At 42.9% G+C, this 15,753-nt stretch overlaps 1 protein-coding gene across 5 annotated transcripts in view; it reads left to right on the top strand.

Annotated features, from left to right (window-relative positions):
* LOC143298310 (uncharacterized) overlaps positions 1 to 15,753 on the top strand; it is a 65,157-nt gene that overhangs the window by 37,053 nt on the left and 12,351 nt on the right. For all 5 annotated transcript variants that reach the window (XM_076611143.1, XM_076611140.1, XM_076611141.1 and 2 more), the window contains exons 4-7: positions 5,459 to 5,633; positions 13,543 to 13,733; positions 14,508 to 14,655; positions 15,290 to 15,413. In XM_076611143.1, the coding sequence (XP_076467258.1) occupies positions 5,459 to 5,633; positions 13,543 to 13,733; positions 14,508 to 14,655; positions 15,290 to 15,413 (638 nt within the window). The remainder of the gene's footprint in view (positions 1 to 5,458; positions 5,634 to 13,542; positions 13,734 to 14,507; positions 14,656 to 15,289; positions 15,414 to 15,753) is intronic.

Below are 15,753 nucleotides of genomic sequence, written 5' to 3'. Positions count from 1 at the left end.
CGTGCTTCCTTCAAGGGGATGACCCACTTAATATTATATATAAAGCCAGTCAAGGCTGATGACTCATGGTGAGCTGTTGCATTGACCTCCCCTGACATTGACACTGGTGGGGCAGCCACCCAGCCAGTCAGTCTTCTTTCGTTCAAGTGGACCACCTAAGGGCCAGCACAGCCTTTATCTCTGCCCATCTGTTCTATGCCTTCCCACCAATACTACTACCAGCTACACCAAACATGGCCTGGCGTGTGCCTTGCCTTTTTCCAGGTCACGAGGTCTATCTTTACCTGGTATCTGTTGGGTTTTATTTTTAGGGACTTGGTTGATGACATGGGGACTTTTTGGCCGATGACATGATAAGAGACTTGGTCGATGACATGTCAGGGGATTGGTTCATGACAGGGGACTTGGTTGATGACTAGACAAAGGACTTTGTCAGTGACATGATGAGGGACTTGGTCGATTACATGATAAGGGACTTGGTTAATGACATGGCAGGTCCTGGATTTGGTTCTTGACAAGGGGACTTGGTTGATGACATGACAAGGGACTCTGTTGATGACATGACAAGGGACTTGGTTGATGACTTAGATTTTTGTGTGGAAGTGTCAGTTTCTGTTTGGATTTGAAGCATTTGGTCAGTGCTGTGATGGCTTGTCTTTTCTTAGGTTCTTTCAGGTTCTTAGGTCATGATCGACTGTTGTACTAAGCAGTGTGGTGAGAGCTATTGAGCAATTATTGGCTGTTGTACTAAGTAGTGTGATGAGAGCTATTGAGCAATGGTTGACTGTTGTACTGAGCAGTTTGGTGAGAGCTGTTTAGCGACAAGTTCTGTGCCCCTCCTCTCCCACTCCTACTTTCCCCCTTTGAAATTTCCATTGATTTCCTCTCATTTTGATTTACCAAGTGTATCAGGTATTTGATTATACCTCACTATTAGTATTGATATTATAGCCAATAGGGTGAAATCTGATAGCCCATTGTGAAATTGTGGAATTGCCTCCATCCTTGCAAAATGAAAGTTCAGGTTGTGAGAATAAATGGGGAAGTGGAGAAAACAGCGCCCATGTATAATGTCAGGACATGATATCAGAGCAACCATGTTCAGATGAAGCAGTGCCCCCACATGATTACACTCCACAGTTTTTTTGTTCACTTTTGTTTCTTGTGTCTGTTCCGTTCTTTTCTTCTCTACTACCCCCCATGCCCCCCTGTCCCTCCTCACCTTTTCTACCATCTTCTACTTCTTTGGTTCGTTCTGTTCCTTTTAGTCCCATTCCTCACTTCTCTCAACCTTTGAATACGCACACTCTCCCTCCTTCATCTGTTTCAGTTTGTCGGCCAGTAGTGATCATTGTGTTTGTTAGCTGTAATTCTGACTAAAATTTTTGATGAATGCATGGGAAAGAACAGGATTTTATTTTAATTTTATTTTTGGGGGGACTGGAGAGAGTTCATTGTCTCTGATTATCCACTCCAATGTCTTTATTCCTTGGTGCAGTTTATATTTAAGGCATTGACTTGGAAGTTTTAGACGAACGTTACAAGAGTTAGATTATAGTGATTGGTAGCGCCAGTACTACAGCGATGAAATGTGTGCATATGTGAGCTTATGCACACGCATGCAAACACACACACACACTCACACTCACACGCACAAGTGGGTGCACACAAACACCCACACATAAAACATACACATGCATGCGCATGCACGCACATGCACACACTGTCGAACATGCACAGACTTGCAGAGAGAAAGAAAAAGAATGCTCGCACTCCAAACGTCAGTGTGTCAAATTTAAAGTGAAGTAGTGTCACTACAGGAGGACGCGCACAGGCTACACACCTGAGATGACATTGATTGACAGGTAAAGGAAAGAACAAGGCTTTTAGGGCGTGTCCTGTTTCTACCTGACGTGACTGATGGTCCCTTGTTTCCTGACGACACCAACACTGCTGGGTTTGGTCAGGAATTTCCCTGTCACCAGTGTGTGTGTGTGTGTTTGTGTAAAGTATGACTTGGTCTTAACAGTTCACTGCGGTCAACACAAGCCTATTCTGCTGCTCAGCTTGTGCTCTGGTTCTCTGTCTCTTCATCCCTCTCCCCTTCTCTCTCTCTTTCTCTCTATCTCTCATTCTGTGTGTGTGTGTGTGTGTGTGTGTGTGTGTGTGTGTCTCCCTCTCTTTATCTCTGTGTCTCTCTATCTCTCCCTGTCTGTTCACAATCTTGGTCTGTCTGTCTCTCATCTCTCCCCCCCTTCCTCCCTCCCTCCTTCTCTCTCTCTCTCTTTGTCTCTCGCAATCAACTGCTGTATCTTTTTTTGCCACTTCTCCCCTCTTTCCCACCAATGCGTCTGATAATCATTATTTATCTGCCCCATACTGGTGTTTATTTTTAGTTCATAAAATCAAAGTTAATGATGGTAGAACCTGCCCTTGTGTTTGAAGGTATGTGTTCTTGGGGTGGATGGGTATATGTATCGTATACAGTATACATATGCATGGTTAAAAAAAATGTTGAATATTGTCTCACACTTGTCACAGCCACATGTATATTTGCACACATGCAAGGGAACACACACACATGTGTATACATAGTTCTGTGTGTGCATGCACGTACATGTGTATTCACACATGGGTGTGTTCACACATGCATGCATCTGTGCACACACACAGTGGCACACACACACACACACACACACACACACACACACACACACACACTGTTTCAGTTCCCATGCACCTGAAATTGTATATATATTGTATATTATGGTTGAAAAGAAACTGACTCACCTTCTGTTTGCTTGAAAAGAGAGAGAGATAGAGGCAGAGACAGAGATAATGTAATAGGTTGTTTTAAGTGTTAGTATAAACACAAGGTGTTGATGTGGGAGTACACATATAATTACCTGACACCTGCTAACACCAGGTTTGTGTGCTTGTTGGCTCACCACACTGCACACGTCATAGGCTTATACAGTTCAAGTGCTGTTTGAGTGAATGTGTGTGTGTGCATCTGTGTGTGTGTGTGTGTGTGTGTGTGTGTGTGTGTGTGTCTGCTCATGCAACTGCGCATCTCAAAAGAAAAAGTGGGACACAGGATGGCCTGATTTAGATTTGGCAGTCTCTAGTATTGAGATTTTAAAAACTTGGTCTATTGCTCCACTTTTTCCTTCCTAACTCAGTCTTCAAACCCCCTCATTGTCATCAGATAAGACAGAGAGAGGTGGGTGGGTTTGGGAGGGGAGAAAAGAGAGTCTCGTGTTTTTTCTTACTCTTGTAATTTCTTCTGTTCCCACTGGAACACAGTCTCAGCTGAGTAAAGAGGTGCAAGAACACTTTCCTGGAGTGCTCCGAGTTCATGCACACTAAAAAGGTTGCAGGGCAGAGCACAGACAGACAGACAAACAGAAAAACAGTCCAGAGATTAAGGAAGGTGTATGAGTCATGGGCCAAGCCAGCACTTGACTGCAACTTAGTGGGTTGCAAAATTAGACCAGCAGGCAAGGGGAGTGGGATGGTAGGGTATTGAGGGTGAGGGTGGTGAAGAGTCTCCCAGAAGGTGGGATTGGGGGTGAGATAGACAGCCATTGAACTGGTAAAACATGGTGGTGGTTTTGTGTCTTGGAGTTTTGTCTTGTGTTTGTGTGTGTGTCAGTGGGTGTGTGTGGGTGTGTGTGTGTGTGTGTGTGTGTGTGTGCGCGCGCGCAAGTGATATTTCCTTCAAGCATTCGTATGGTGGGTTCTTTAAACTTTAGCCACCCAGGTCACTGCATTCTCTCTCTCTCTCACTCTTTTTTTTTTTTTTTTTTTTTTTTAATACACGTATGGTTTTATTGCCTTATGGCTTATCTCTTATTTTGTATATTTAGTTTTTAGAAATGATAACGTATCTGTTGATATTGGAAGTTTTACAGATAAGGTCACTTTGTGGTACATAAAAAGGCTTGTATTGATTAGAAATCAGTTCAGTTCAGTTGCACAAGGAGGCATCACAGTGTTCGGACAAAAAATTAGTTGAGTTCAGAAAGAAGTGCATGATGATTCATTGAATTTTTTTGAATTTTTTAAAAAATTTTTTATAGATTCTCTGTCTCTCTCTCTGTCTCTCTCTCTACTCAGTGCAATAAACATGTATACCTAAAGACAACCCAAGTGATAACATTCTAGTAAATCTGCTATCTAGCAACAGCAAAGCTGTAATTAAAAGTGTTGCAAAATAATGAATATTATATAATAAGAAAAATGTTAATTAACCGACTACAAATTTCAAGATGATACGATATACCGTTATACGACATTGGTATTTGGGTTAGTGTATGTGTGTGTGTGTGCGTGTGTGTTTTGGTAATATCATTAGATTGGTATTTTGATTTCATTATAACAATTGTCATCAAGGGTTTAATGCTAAACGGACAATAAAACATGTCAGTATCAGTGTCTCTGCTCAAGTGTTTTTTTTGTGTGTGTGTGCGTGTACAGCATTTATAACTATATCCATATGTAATCAGTAATGTATACTGGTCAGTTGCCTTACATTGAAAGTTTTGAGTTCTCTCTTCCACCACCACTCCCCATCATCCCTCACTCTTTCACCTCCCATTCACACACACACACACACACAGATGTATACACTTTCTCTCTCTCTCTCTCTCTCTCTCTGTCTCTGTCTCTCTGTCTCACATTAACTCACTAATGAGAAGAGAGAAATGTTAAGTTTGAATGGACTTGACCTCTGTCTTTCTGACAGATTGAAAACAATTTCTGTAACAGTGATTTCTTTGTTCGTTAAATAACTGGACTTTTTAACATCATTTGATTGAAAGGAAGTTGTACATCAATACATACATGTTCATTTATCTGCTGCTTGGCTACCTGCCTTGCCACCCATGCTTCTATCCACCCACTCATCCATTCATCTGTCATCTGTTTTTTTTTTGTTTTGTTTTTTCTCTGTGTGTGTCTGTGTGTGTGGAGGGGAGGGGAGGCAGTTACAAATGTGTTTTTCCCCTATCATTGTTCCCCACAGCATTTTATATGATTCAAAGATTTGACATTGTACAGATATATAAGGATTTGGGCCTTGGTATCTTAGGTTGACATATATGTTGTTTTGTTGTGTTTCTTTTTTTTCTTCTTTTTTTTATAATTTTGTTTTCCCATGTGTTGCCTAACCAGTTTTTTCCCCCAAAGAACATAAGATGTGTTACTTGTGGATCTGTTACCAGAGTGTCTGAAAACATTCTTTTTCAAGCAGTCTCTGCTTAATTAAGGCGATCCATTCATTATCTGTATTCTGTAGATCTGTGTTATTTGTTCCATGTATATTTGTCATGTGTGTGTGCTTGTATGCTTCTGTGTGTGTGTGTGTGTGTGTGTGTGTGTGTTATTGGAAAGCACTCTGTTATTCTGTATAATTATATAATATTATTAATATTATTATCGTTATCAATGTGTGCAGGTGCACATACAGGAGCTGCTGAGTCAGACGTGCCATGTGGACGTGGACCCGTCATGGGACGTCATCGTGTACGACCAGTGCACAGAGGACCCTGGCGTCTTCACCGCTGACAACTTTGTGCATGTCCTGCTCAGTAAGCTGGCCACCAGCTTCAACAGCGTCAACTTTCTCTCAGGTTTGTAGGTGCATGCATGCACGCACACACGCACACATGCACACACGCACACGCACTGCACCGCCCCATACGCATTCCCCTCCACAGTACCATCCACTCACACACAGTCGCACATACACACAACTGCACACACCGCCCTATACACACATCCCCCACAATACCATCCACTCACACACACATAAGTGCACGCACACATGCAAGCCTGTGAAGGAGTGTGAGTGCACTGGTGTGATGGCTGCCTGTCTTCTACTCTGGTTGGTTTTACCCATCGTTGTTGTGTCTATGGAATTTTATTAAAACTATACGTTTTCATCACAAATGAACAATTATAAATGTCGCTAATGACAAATAAATAATAAAGGCACACACATGTACACAAGCGTGCACGCGCACACACACACACACACACACACACACACACACAACACACACACGCACCAGCTTCCAAGCAACAAGAAAACTACACCCCCTCTCCATTCATTCCATTCAGAGCTCTTGTCTCTTGTCTCTTTCTCTCTGCATTTTTGCCTCTCTTGTCTGCTGCTCAAAGCAAAGGTTAAATGGTGCTGATCAGTCGTTGCCCATCCCGTTCGATTGCAAAAGGCAATAAAAGGAGTGCAAGCCTAGCTGAAGGAGGCAGCACTGTCTGTATTCCTGGCGCTGACGCCACCACCAGAAGTGGGTTTCTGGAACTGTTTGTGTGTGTGTCTGTGTGTGCTGTAGTCCTTACCATTGTGTGAGGTGGTGCTGACAGACAGCAGGTTGACACAAGGGTGGACTGGAGACTTAAGTCAAGGAGGGTGGGAAGTGGGTGCGAGCCAGGATAGATAGTCCCGTGACAGGAACAGGGGTGGGTGTAGGGGAGGGTATGAGAAGGGTAATTCAAAGTATAGAGGTGGGGTTGGGGGAGGGCGGACAGGAGACTGGGCATGGGGGGATGCTAGTGGGGTAGACTTATTACAGGGACATGCGTGGATGTTTGGCAGGGTGTAAGGAGGGTGATTCAAAGTATAGAGGTGGGGCAGGGGGGTGGGGGGGGGGGACAGAAGACAGGAGAGGGGTGGATGCTTGTGGGGTAGATAGTCCCATGACAGGGACAGGGGTGTGTGTGGGGTAGGGGGTTGGGGGGGGGGGGCATTCAAAATATGGAGATGGGCTTGTTGGAGGGTGTACTAGAGGAGGTGGGTGCTGGGGATAGATAGTCCTTTGACAGGGGTGGGGGATGGGGGAGGGTGCATGTGAAGATTTGGGGAATGGGAGTGGCAGATACTAGTGGGCTAGATAGTCCCTTGACAGGGATAGAGGTGGGTGTTGGGGGGGTGGGGGGGTGGGGGAGTAAGGAGGGAGAGAAGTTGATTCAGAATATCGATGTGGAGCAAGGGATGGGTTGTCTGGGGGTCTGGTGAATGGGATAGTTATCACCAGCCTCTGCCTGGACTGCTACTGACTATATCTATAGTCATCTGTTTGTTTTCTTTGCAGTTATTGTTGGGGGTGTTGGAGAATGGGGGTTGGGAATCTTTCTATTGAGTTCACTGGGAATAGTTGAATCAGGAAGTCTGAATTGTGTTGTCAGTCAGACATAAAAATGCAATAAATTAATCAACCTCTGCTGCTTTCTTTCCATTTTTGACTCACTTGTGTAAACAAAGCGAGTCTATGTTTTAACCTGGTGTTCGGTTGTCTGTGTGTGTGTGTGTGTGTCCGTGTGTCTGTGTGTCCGTGGTAAACTTTAACATTGACATTTTCTCTGCAAATACTTTGTCAGTTGACACCAAATTTGGCATAAAAATAGGAAAAATTCAGTTCTTTCCAGTCATCTTGTTTAAAACAATATTGCACCTCTGGGGGCACAAAAAAATTAAAAAAAGAAGCCTAATTATATGCAAACTGCATTTACTGTTATATTTATATTTTTTGTTTTCTCTAAACTTGGCACTTTGACCTCTTATTCTGACACAACAACAAGAGGAGTCATTATTATCATTTTTTGTTCAAACAGGAACTTCTTTTGCTAAGCATGGAATTTTTATTTATTTTGCAAACGTTTTGGTGCAGATAGTATAAAAGGGAAATTACTCTGTAATTAATGCTAAGGGACTTAATTTATCACAGTGAGTCTTGAAGGCCTTGCCTCTCTTGTTCCTTTTTTTCACCTCCACCCCCACACAAACACACAAGTGCACACAGCATCCCATTTTTGATTTGTTCTTGCTAATAGTAGGTTTCTTTGAAGTGTGGCCTAGATCCATTTGATAAAAACATGTGACTGCATCTTTGCTGCAGATGAATCAATGTTCATTGATCCATTCAGGTTCAGTAAATATGATTCATACCTTCTTTGTCATTAATAGCAATAGTCCAGTTACAAAGCCGTAGATTATGTGTAGCATTTAGCATTAAATTTGTCAGAACTGAGAAAGGTAATTTGATCAGTTTATGTCTGGAATTGTATCAGAAAAACAAAAACAAAAAAACCTGCCTTTTGTACAAATGTAACTGTTTTGTTAGATAACTGTTGCAGTCACTGCCTATCAGTTATCAGATGGGTCATTGTCAAGCTTGTTTTCTGTCACATGTTCTCTGAAACAAACGCTGATGGAAATTGTTTCCGAAGCTTGACACAGACACAGCTTTTACTGAAGACAAACATACACAGAAAACATTGCAAGCATGTATGAACAAACTTGAACATGTGTGGGCTCACATATACATGCTGAATGCATGCATCCAAGCAGACATCGTGTAATCATGCATATCCTTAAGTATGATAATAACTCACATCTTTAAATTCTCGGACAACATCCTGGTGCATACATATTACTTAGTGCTCGTTCATGCACAAAGGCACTTTGGCACTTTTGCGCTCACACACACACTCACACACTCAACACACACACACACACACACACACACACACACACACACACACACTCACACATGCGCGCACACACACACACTCACACACACACTCACACACACACACACACACACACACACACACACACACACACACACACACACACACACACAGACATAGGCGTATTGTACAACCTGGGAGAGGAAGGTCTATGCTACCAACACACACACAAAAAAGCAACAACAAACAAAAATTGTCACTGAGAAACAAAGCACCTGCTGTGCACATTTTGACAGGTGAAAAAGGTTTACCTGGGACACCTGTAGTCCATGGCTTAGAGCATTCACATATTACAGTCAACAGTGTTGATATCATGGGTCAGGATGACTCACACTTCATAGACCGCAGAAAGCCTTGACACCACCACACCACACACCTTGTTTCTGCTGTGGTGCACTGACCCTTGCCTCCTATACTCTGTGTGTGTGTGTGACTGTACAGCGTGTGTGTGTATTTGTGTGTGCATGTGCGTGTGTGTGTGTGTGTTTGTATGTAAGTATGTGTGTGTCCACAAGTGGAGCATTGATCATGTGTACAGTGTGTATGTGTGTGCATGAGTATGTGTGTGCGTGTGTGTGTGTGTGTGTGTGCGTGTGTGTGTGTGTGTGTGTGTGCGTGCAAGTGTGTCTCAGTCTTCATCACCATTTTATCCCTCCCCCTCCCCCATTTAGTTCCCTCCCTACCTGTCCTCCCTTCTGTGTGTCCACTAAGGGGGGTCAATATCCTTGAGAAGTTAAAAGGGTGGAGGGAACAAAAAAAACACACACAAAAAAGCAGAAAGTTGCCCAGAGATAAGAAAGAGGTGTGAAACACTTGTGTTTGGCTTGTGGCCTGTTTGTGTTCGGAAAAAAACCACCACTGTGTTTGTGTCACAGAGAGAGAGAGTGTGTGTGTGTGTGTGTGCTTGTATGACCATGCTTTTTTTTAGTGGAAGATGGTAGTGGTGACTAGAGTGTTTTGTTGCATTAAGGGGGTTTGCTGGACAAAAGTGATAAGTGTTGTGGGGCAGTCTGTGGTGACTCAGACCCCCCCCCCACCCCCTGCTCCTCCCCACCCCCCCACTGACATCAGTCAGTGCATTGACAGCCACAGATAGTAATAAAAGGCATTCAACACTCACTGTGATAGTAATAAAAAGCAATCAACACCCACTGTATTACAAGGGTTTCTGCCCTGTGGTGATTTGTGTATCGTATTGCTGCCGCCATCAGTGAGTCATGTCACTTCTCTTTTCAAAAACGACATCACTACTCTTTTCAAAAACGACATCACTTCTCTTTTTCAAAAACAATGGCTGTGCCACACATTGGCTTCTGGTCCTTAGGGAGTCTGTCAGCTTGTTGTGAAAGCTGGGTTCTGGTTGTGTTTTGATTTGGCATTGACAGTAGCTAAGCTAGTGCTTGTGTGGCGGTTAAGATAGGAAACTGACATTAATAGGTGCAGCAGGAAATCATTGCATTTTTGGTGTTTTAGTACAATTATTTGCAGTGATGAGTATTTACTGTAAATATCTTCTACTTTTTTAATATTGTACTGGTTTCGTTTATTTTGTGTGTATGTGTTTGTGTGCTTTCATATGCATTATTTTTTGTATGGCTGTGGTTTCAGATTTATTTTTGAATCAAGACTCAGTTTTTTCCTTAAAATTGACTTTTGCAAATGAGTTGAAAAAAATCAACTTAGCGTCACGCAGCACATGGTGTGGTATAATATAGCTTTTGTTTTCTTTAATTTTTCTTCCCTCTTTGCACTTATTTTCTTTTATATCTTTAAACTTTTGTATTTATTATCGGACAACGTGTACATGGTGGGAGCAAGAACGTTTGCATGTTAATTTCTGGTACTTGAATTGGGTATTGAATATATTTACAGTGACTCTCTACTGGTAGATGTGTGTGTGTGTGTGCTTGTGTGTGTGTGCACATGTGCATGTGTATGTGTGTTCGCGAGCATGCACATACAGATGGAAGAGACAATGGTGAGAGAGTGGGAGTATGTGCAGAGAATGTTGTGTGTGCATGGAGAGGACAGTGAGGGATGGGCCATGTTGGTAGCAACTTTTGTTGGCACTGGACTCTGCGGAAGCTGTGTGTTTGAGAACAAACAGCAGGTATCCCTCCATCTTCATCTTCATCCCCCACCCCCTTCCCGGGGCCCCTTCTTCCCATCCTGTGTTTAACCACACAGACCACAGAGCTGCTGTTGCTGTCCTGGGCCTGCCTGAATGGTCCCAGCTATAACACAGCTGATTAACTCACTTGCCTGAACCCAGCTTTAACACAGCTGATCAACTCACATGTCTGAACCCAGCTTTAACACAGCTGATTCACTCACTTGCGTGAACCCAGCTTTTAGTTAACACAACTTATTTACTTACTTGCCTGAACCAAGCTATAACATGGCTGATTCACTCGCTTGCCTGAACCCAGCTACAACACTGAACCTAGCTGAAACATGGTTTGATTCACCCACATGCCTGAACCTGGGTATAACACTGAACCCAGCTATATATGAGCTCTTTCACTTACTTGCCTGAACTTTGCTGTTACAGTGAACCCAGCTCTAACATAGCTGATTCACTCACTTGTCTGAACCCAGCTATGACATGCCTGATTCACTCACTTTATCAGCACCTTCAGATTTGGGCCAGCTCCGATATCCTGATATATCCTGTAGGCTGAAGATTTTTCCACAGCATGTTGCAAAACTAGGAAGGTGGACGATAAAAACTCCACCAGTGGGTATGCCTGCTCATCCTTAAAAGATGAGTAACGTGGTGGAACGGCTTGATAAATTGTCCTCACTTTCCAGGGGAGATAGCTTGCTCTGACAGAGGACTGGTGTTTTACAGCAATGTAGTCTTTACAGCTTATGAAGGGGAAGGGAGAGGGTAAATATAGGAGGTGAACTTGGAAGATTTGCTAAATATACACTGAGAATGTAGAAGGAGACTATCAGTGGTAGAGTCCTTTTCTTCATGGAATTATCAGTGGGTAAGTAATCAAGTTATCATATACAAATTCATGTAAGTAAGTAATAAAGTAAACTGCATTTTATCATGTCAAAACATGTCCTTCATTTTGATGAAACTTGACAGACGATGGTACCACCATATACTGGTGTTCAGAGTTTCCAGTGACAGTCTGAGGTCTCTGTAATATTGGACCTCTCTACAAGTTTCTTCTTTCTTTCTCTCTTTCCTTTGTTATAAATTTCTGTTTTTCTTTCTTTCTTACCTTCTGTGCATAGGATCTGGTCTGTGTTTCAGGTGGTTGGGGGGAAAGGGTGGTACTGTTGTTTTACCTGGCCTCCTGCTGCCCCCAGGATAATTCTCCTACCCCTGCCCTCTGTCTTCCCTCACCTTTCCCTTCCTTCCTTCCTGCCTCCCCTCCATTCCTTCCTTCCTGCTAGCCTTCTTTCTTTCCTTCCATCCTTTCTTCCTTCCCATCTTTCTTGTTTCTTCCTAAATCATGGCTTTTTTTTTATTTTTTATTTTTTAAATTTTTTATGAAGCATGTTTATAACATATGTGGCTGGCATTGAAGGTGAGGGGATGGATAATGTTGCTGGATTTCCAGGCCATGGGTATGGCAGACAGTACAACCACAATGATGGTCTCCATGTCCCTTTGGGTTGCTGGCTTTTGGAGTCATGTTGTACCCAGGTTTGGTGCAGAATGAAATCATGATGTCAGGCTTATCTCCCCCATTACCCCCTCTCCCTCCCCATCAGGTGGAGAAGTCTGATGGGGGAGGGAGATGGGATCTGACCTTACGTAACCATGTGTGTTCCTGTTAGGAGATTTGGCACTGTTGGAATGGATTTCTGGTTTTCCAAGCCATGTACCTTTCTTTGGTGAAAAGCACAACAACCCTGACTGTCGAATTGTAGGGGAGGGGTGTGTGAGTTCCTGTTATTCCAACTTAGAATGATCCTCATATGATTTGTATTGTATTTGTATTGTATTTGGATTTTCACAAGAACCTAGCAGAGTGTGAAGACTGGTATCAAAGCACAGAATGGAAAGAAATTTCCTGTGTCCAGTCTATCTGAACTGATACATTTCAGTTGTAATTTTTGATGCTGAGGCATTCATGAATGTGCTCTTTCAGTCTGAATTTGTAAGTTATCATTGTAAATCTTGTTATTTATTTGGAGGTTGTATAAAGCTGTTAAGGTTCAGGGAAGCAGCACTTTTACCCTACTACTCTGTGAGCCATGTACACTCCAGCTGGATGACCAGGCCAAAATTTTGTAGAAAAATCCACTATAAAATATATGTGTGTGTGCGTGTGTGTGCCTGACTGAAGCCTGACTGAGTGACACAGGAAGCTAATCATGAGTGCCGAAAGGCAGCTGCCAGTCGGCTGTACCCTAGTAAGCAGCCTGTTATGTAAATTACTCTGTGTTTGTAAAGCGCTTAGAACTTGGTCTCTGGCTTAGGATAGGTACCAATGACTGTGTGTTTGTAAAGCGCTTAGAACTTGGTCTCTGACTGAGAATAGTGTTTGTAAAGCGCTTAGAACTTGGTCTCTGACTGAGGATAGTGTTTGTAAAGCGCTTAGAACTTGGTCTCTGACTGAGGATAGTGTTTGTAAAGCACTTAGAACTTGGTCTCTGACTGAGGATAGTGTTTGTAAAGCGCTTAGAACTTGGTCTCTGACTGAGGATAGTGTTTGTAAAGCGCTTAGAACTTGGTCTCTGACTGAGGATAGTGTTTGTAAAGCGCTTAGAACTTGGTCTCTGACTGAGGATAGTGTTTGTAAAGCACTTAGAACTTGGTCTCTGACTGAGGATGGGCACTAATGACTGTGTGTTTGTAAAGCACTTAGAACTCGGTCTCTGACTGAGAATAGTGGTTGTAAAGCGCTTAGAACTTGGTCTCTGACTGAGGATAGGCACTGTATATGTGTGTGTGTGTGTGTGTGTGTGTGTATGTAATGTGTATGTACCTCCATTTCAATCAGTCGTGTGTGGTGATTGTTTCAGGGGGGTTCCTGGCGTTCCAAGCCATGTACCCAGGCTTGGTGGAGAGCAAGGCCAACAGCAGCTACCGCTGCACAGCACTGACCTCTCTGTCTCAGCCCTGTCTGCCGGTCAGCAACGTGGGACCCACCAGGATCCTCCCCTTCCTCTACCTGGGCTCTTCACAGGACGCTCTCTCTCTGGAGACAGCACAGGTCAGTTTGTAAAATAGCTGTGTCCAACCATGACCAGTAGTTTATATGATAGTTGTGTCCAACTTTGTCCATTGGTTTGTATGATATTCAGTTGTGTCAAACTGTGACCATTAGTTTGTATGATAGTTGTATCCTACTATGACCATCAGAGGTGGCTGAGGAAGCAACTGCTGTCCTGACTGTCAGGGCTAGAATTTGATTATAGTGGAGATTGTCTTGCCCTCAAGTTACATCTCCACGGTCTTGGTCAAGAGGGCTTTAGGGCAGCGTTGGGGTGATTCCCCCAAGGCTGCAGCACTAAGAGTCAGTGCAATCTTGCCTCGGTTTCAGTAGCTTCAGTAGCTCAAGGAGGCGTCACTGCGTTCAGAAAAATCCATATACGCTACACCACATCTGCCAAGCAGATGCCTGACCAGCAGCGTAACCCAACGCACTTAGTCAGGCCTTGCCTCGGAGTTTGAGAATCATAGTCCATCACAGAAAACTAAGTTGTAAATGATTTCCCAATGCAGTGGAGAAACAGCTTTCACTTTGTTGTTGGCCCAGTTGTAAGCTGATGTCAGTTTCTGATATATCATAAGCCAAGCAAAAGGCCCATTGCAAGCAAGTAGATAAACTAAACATGCAATGGATGGACATAAGCAAGGGAAGGTTTAAATTTATATCAGAGTTTTTAGTTTATTTGTCACTGCATGTGTTTATTCATGTATGTGAGTTTGAGTTTGTGTGTCTGTGTGAACACAAAAGTGTGTATGTCACTATCTGTGTCTGCAGATCAATGGCATTAACTACATACTGAATGTTAGCACCAACTGTCCACGGCCGGCTTATGTGCAAGAGGGCCACTTCCACCGCATTCCTATTGGCGACAACTACAGCGAGAAAATTCTTCCGTTCTTTCCTGAAGCATTCCAGTTTTTGGGTTAGTCCTGACTTAGTTTGTGGCATATCTCTCTTGTACTGTGTCTTCTGATGAGCTCTGTCTGTTGTCCAGCTTATTTGTTCATTCTGTTTGTTTATGTGTCTGTCTTTTTCTTTTTCTGTCCCCTGTCTGTCTCTTGTCTTTGTCACTCTGTCATTCCCCGTTCTTCTTTCTTTCTTGCTCTTTAATTTTGTGTGTATGCATATGTGTGTGTGAGTGTGTGTGTGTGTGCGGGCATGTGCGTTTGTGGGCGTGTGTGCATGTGTGCATTTGTGTGCATGACTGTCCCCGTCAATCTCTTGTGTTTCTGTGATGTTTTAAATGAAGTGAATACAGATATTCTTATAATTTTAGCCAAAGAAGTGTAAACATAAGTCTGATTATTATGAAATTATTCATTTTCTGTGCCATTTCAGTGATTTTTTTAAATTTCTGTGCCATTCCAAATGATTTGCTGGAACATTAGTTTTCTCATGTATTTCTGTGTGTGGTTTTTGACACTGAGCAAGATTATTATTTGTTTATTTTGTATGTGTTTGTGTGTGTGTGTGTGTGTGTACATGGTTGTGTGTGTGTGTGTGTGTGTACATGGTTGTGTGCGTGTGTATGTGTTTGTGTGTGTGTGTGATTTCAGACAAAGTGCACGAGGCCAATGGCTGTGTGCTGGTGCACTGTCTGGCAGGCATCTCCCGCTCTCCCACCCTCGCCATTGCTTACATCATGAAACATATGAGAATGTCCTCAGATGAGGCGTACAGGTACAGGGTCCTTCCTCTTGCTTCACACTTGGGAATGTCTTCTGTAACTATGTGTCACAAGTTTTTACTTTTTCTGTATAATCTCTTTGACATTTAAAGTCATCTTGTAGGATTCCTGCTGACTGCAGAGAGATGCTTTAACTGTCTGTCTGCATGCTTGTGTCAAGTTGAACACCAAGGGTAAATCAGAAATCTGGAATGGAAAAAACATGTCCCAGTCAATTACAGAAGAGCTGAGTAACTTTTGTCTGGTGATTCTGCTTATGATTTTGATGGTTCAAACATTAACAGCATGACTTGAAGATAGAATTTTATTTTTATATGACATTACTTTCCATTA

The sequence above is a fragment of the Babylonia areolata genome, chromosome 23 (assembly GCF_041734735.1).
Source record: "Babylonia areolata isolate BAREFJ2019XMU chromosome 23, ASM4173473v1, whole genome shotgun sequence".
NCBI classification, from domain to species: domain Eukaryota; kingdom Metazoa; phylum Mollusca; class Gastropoda; order Neogastropoda; family Buccinidae; genus Babylonia; species Babylonia areolata.
This window is presented reverse-complemented; position numbering and strand designations above follow the sequence as displayed.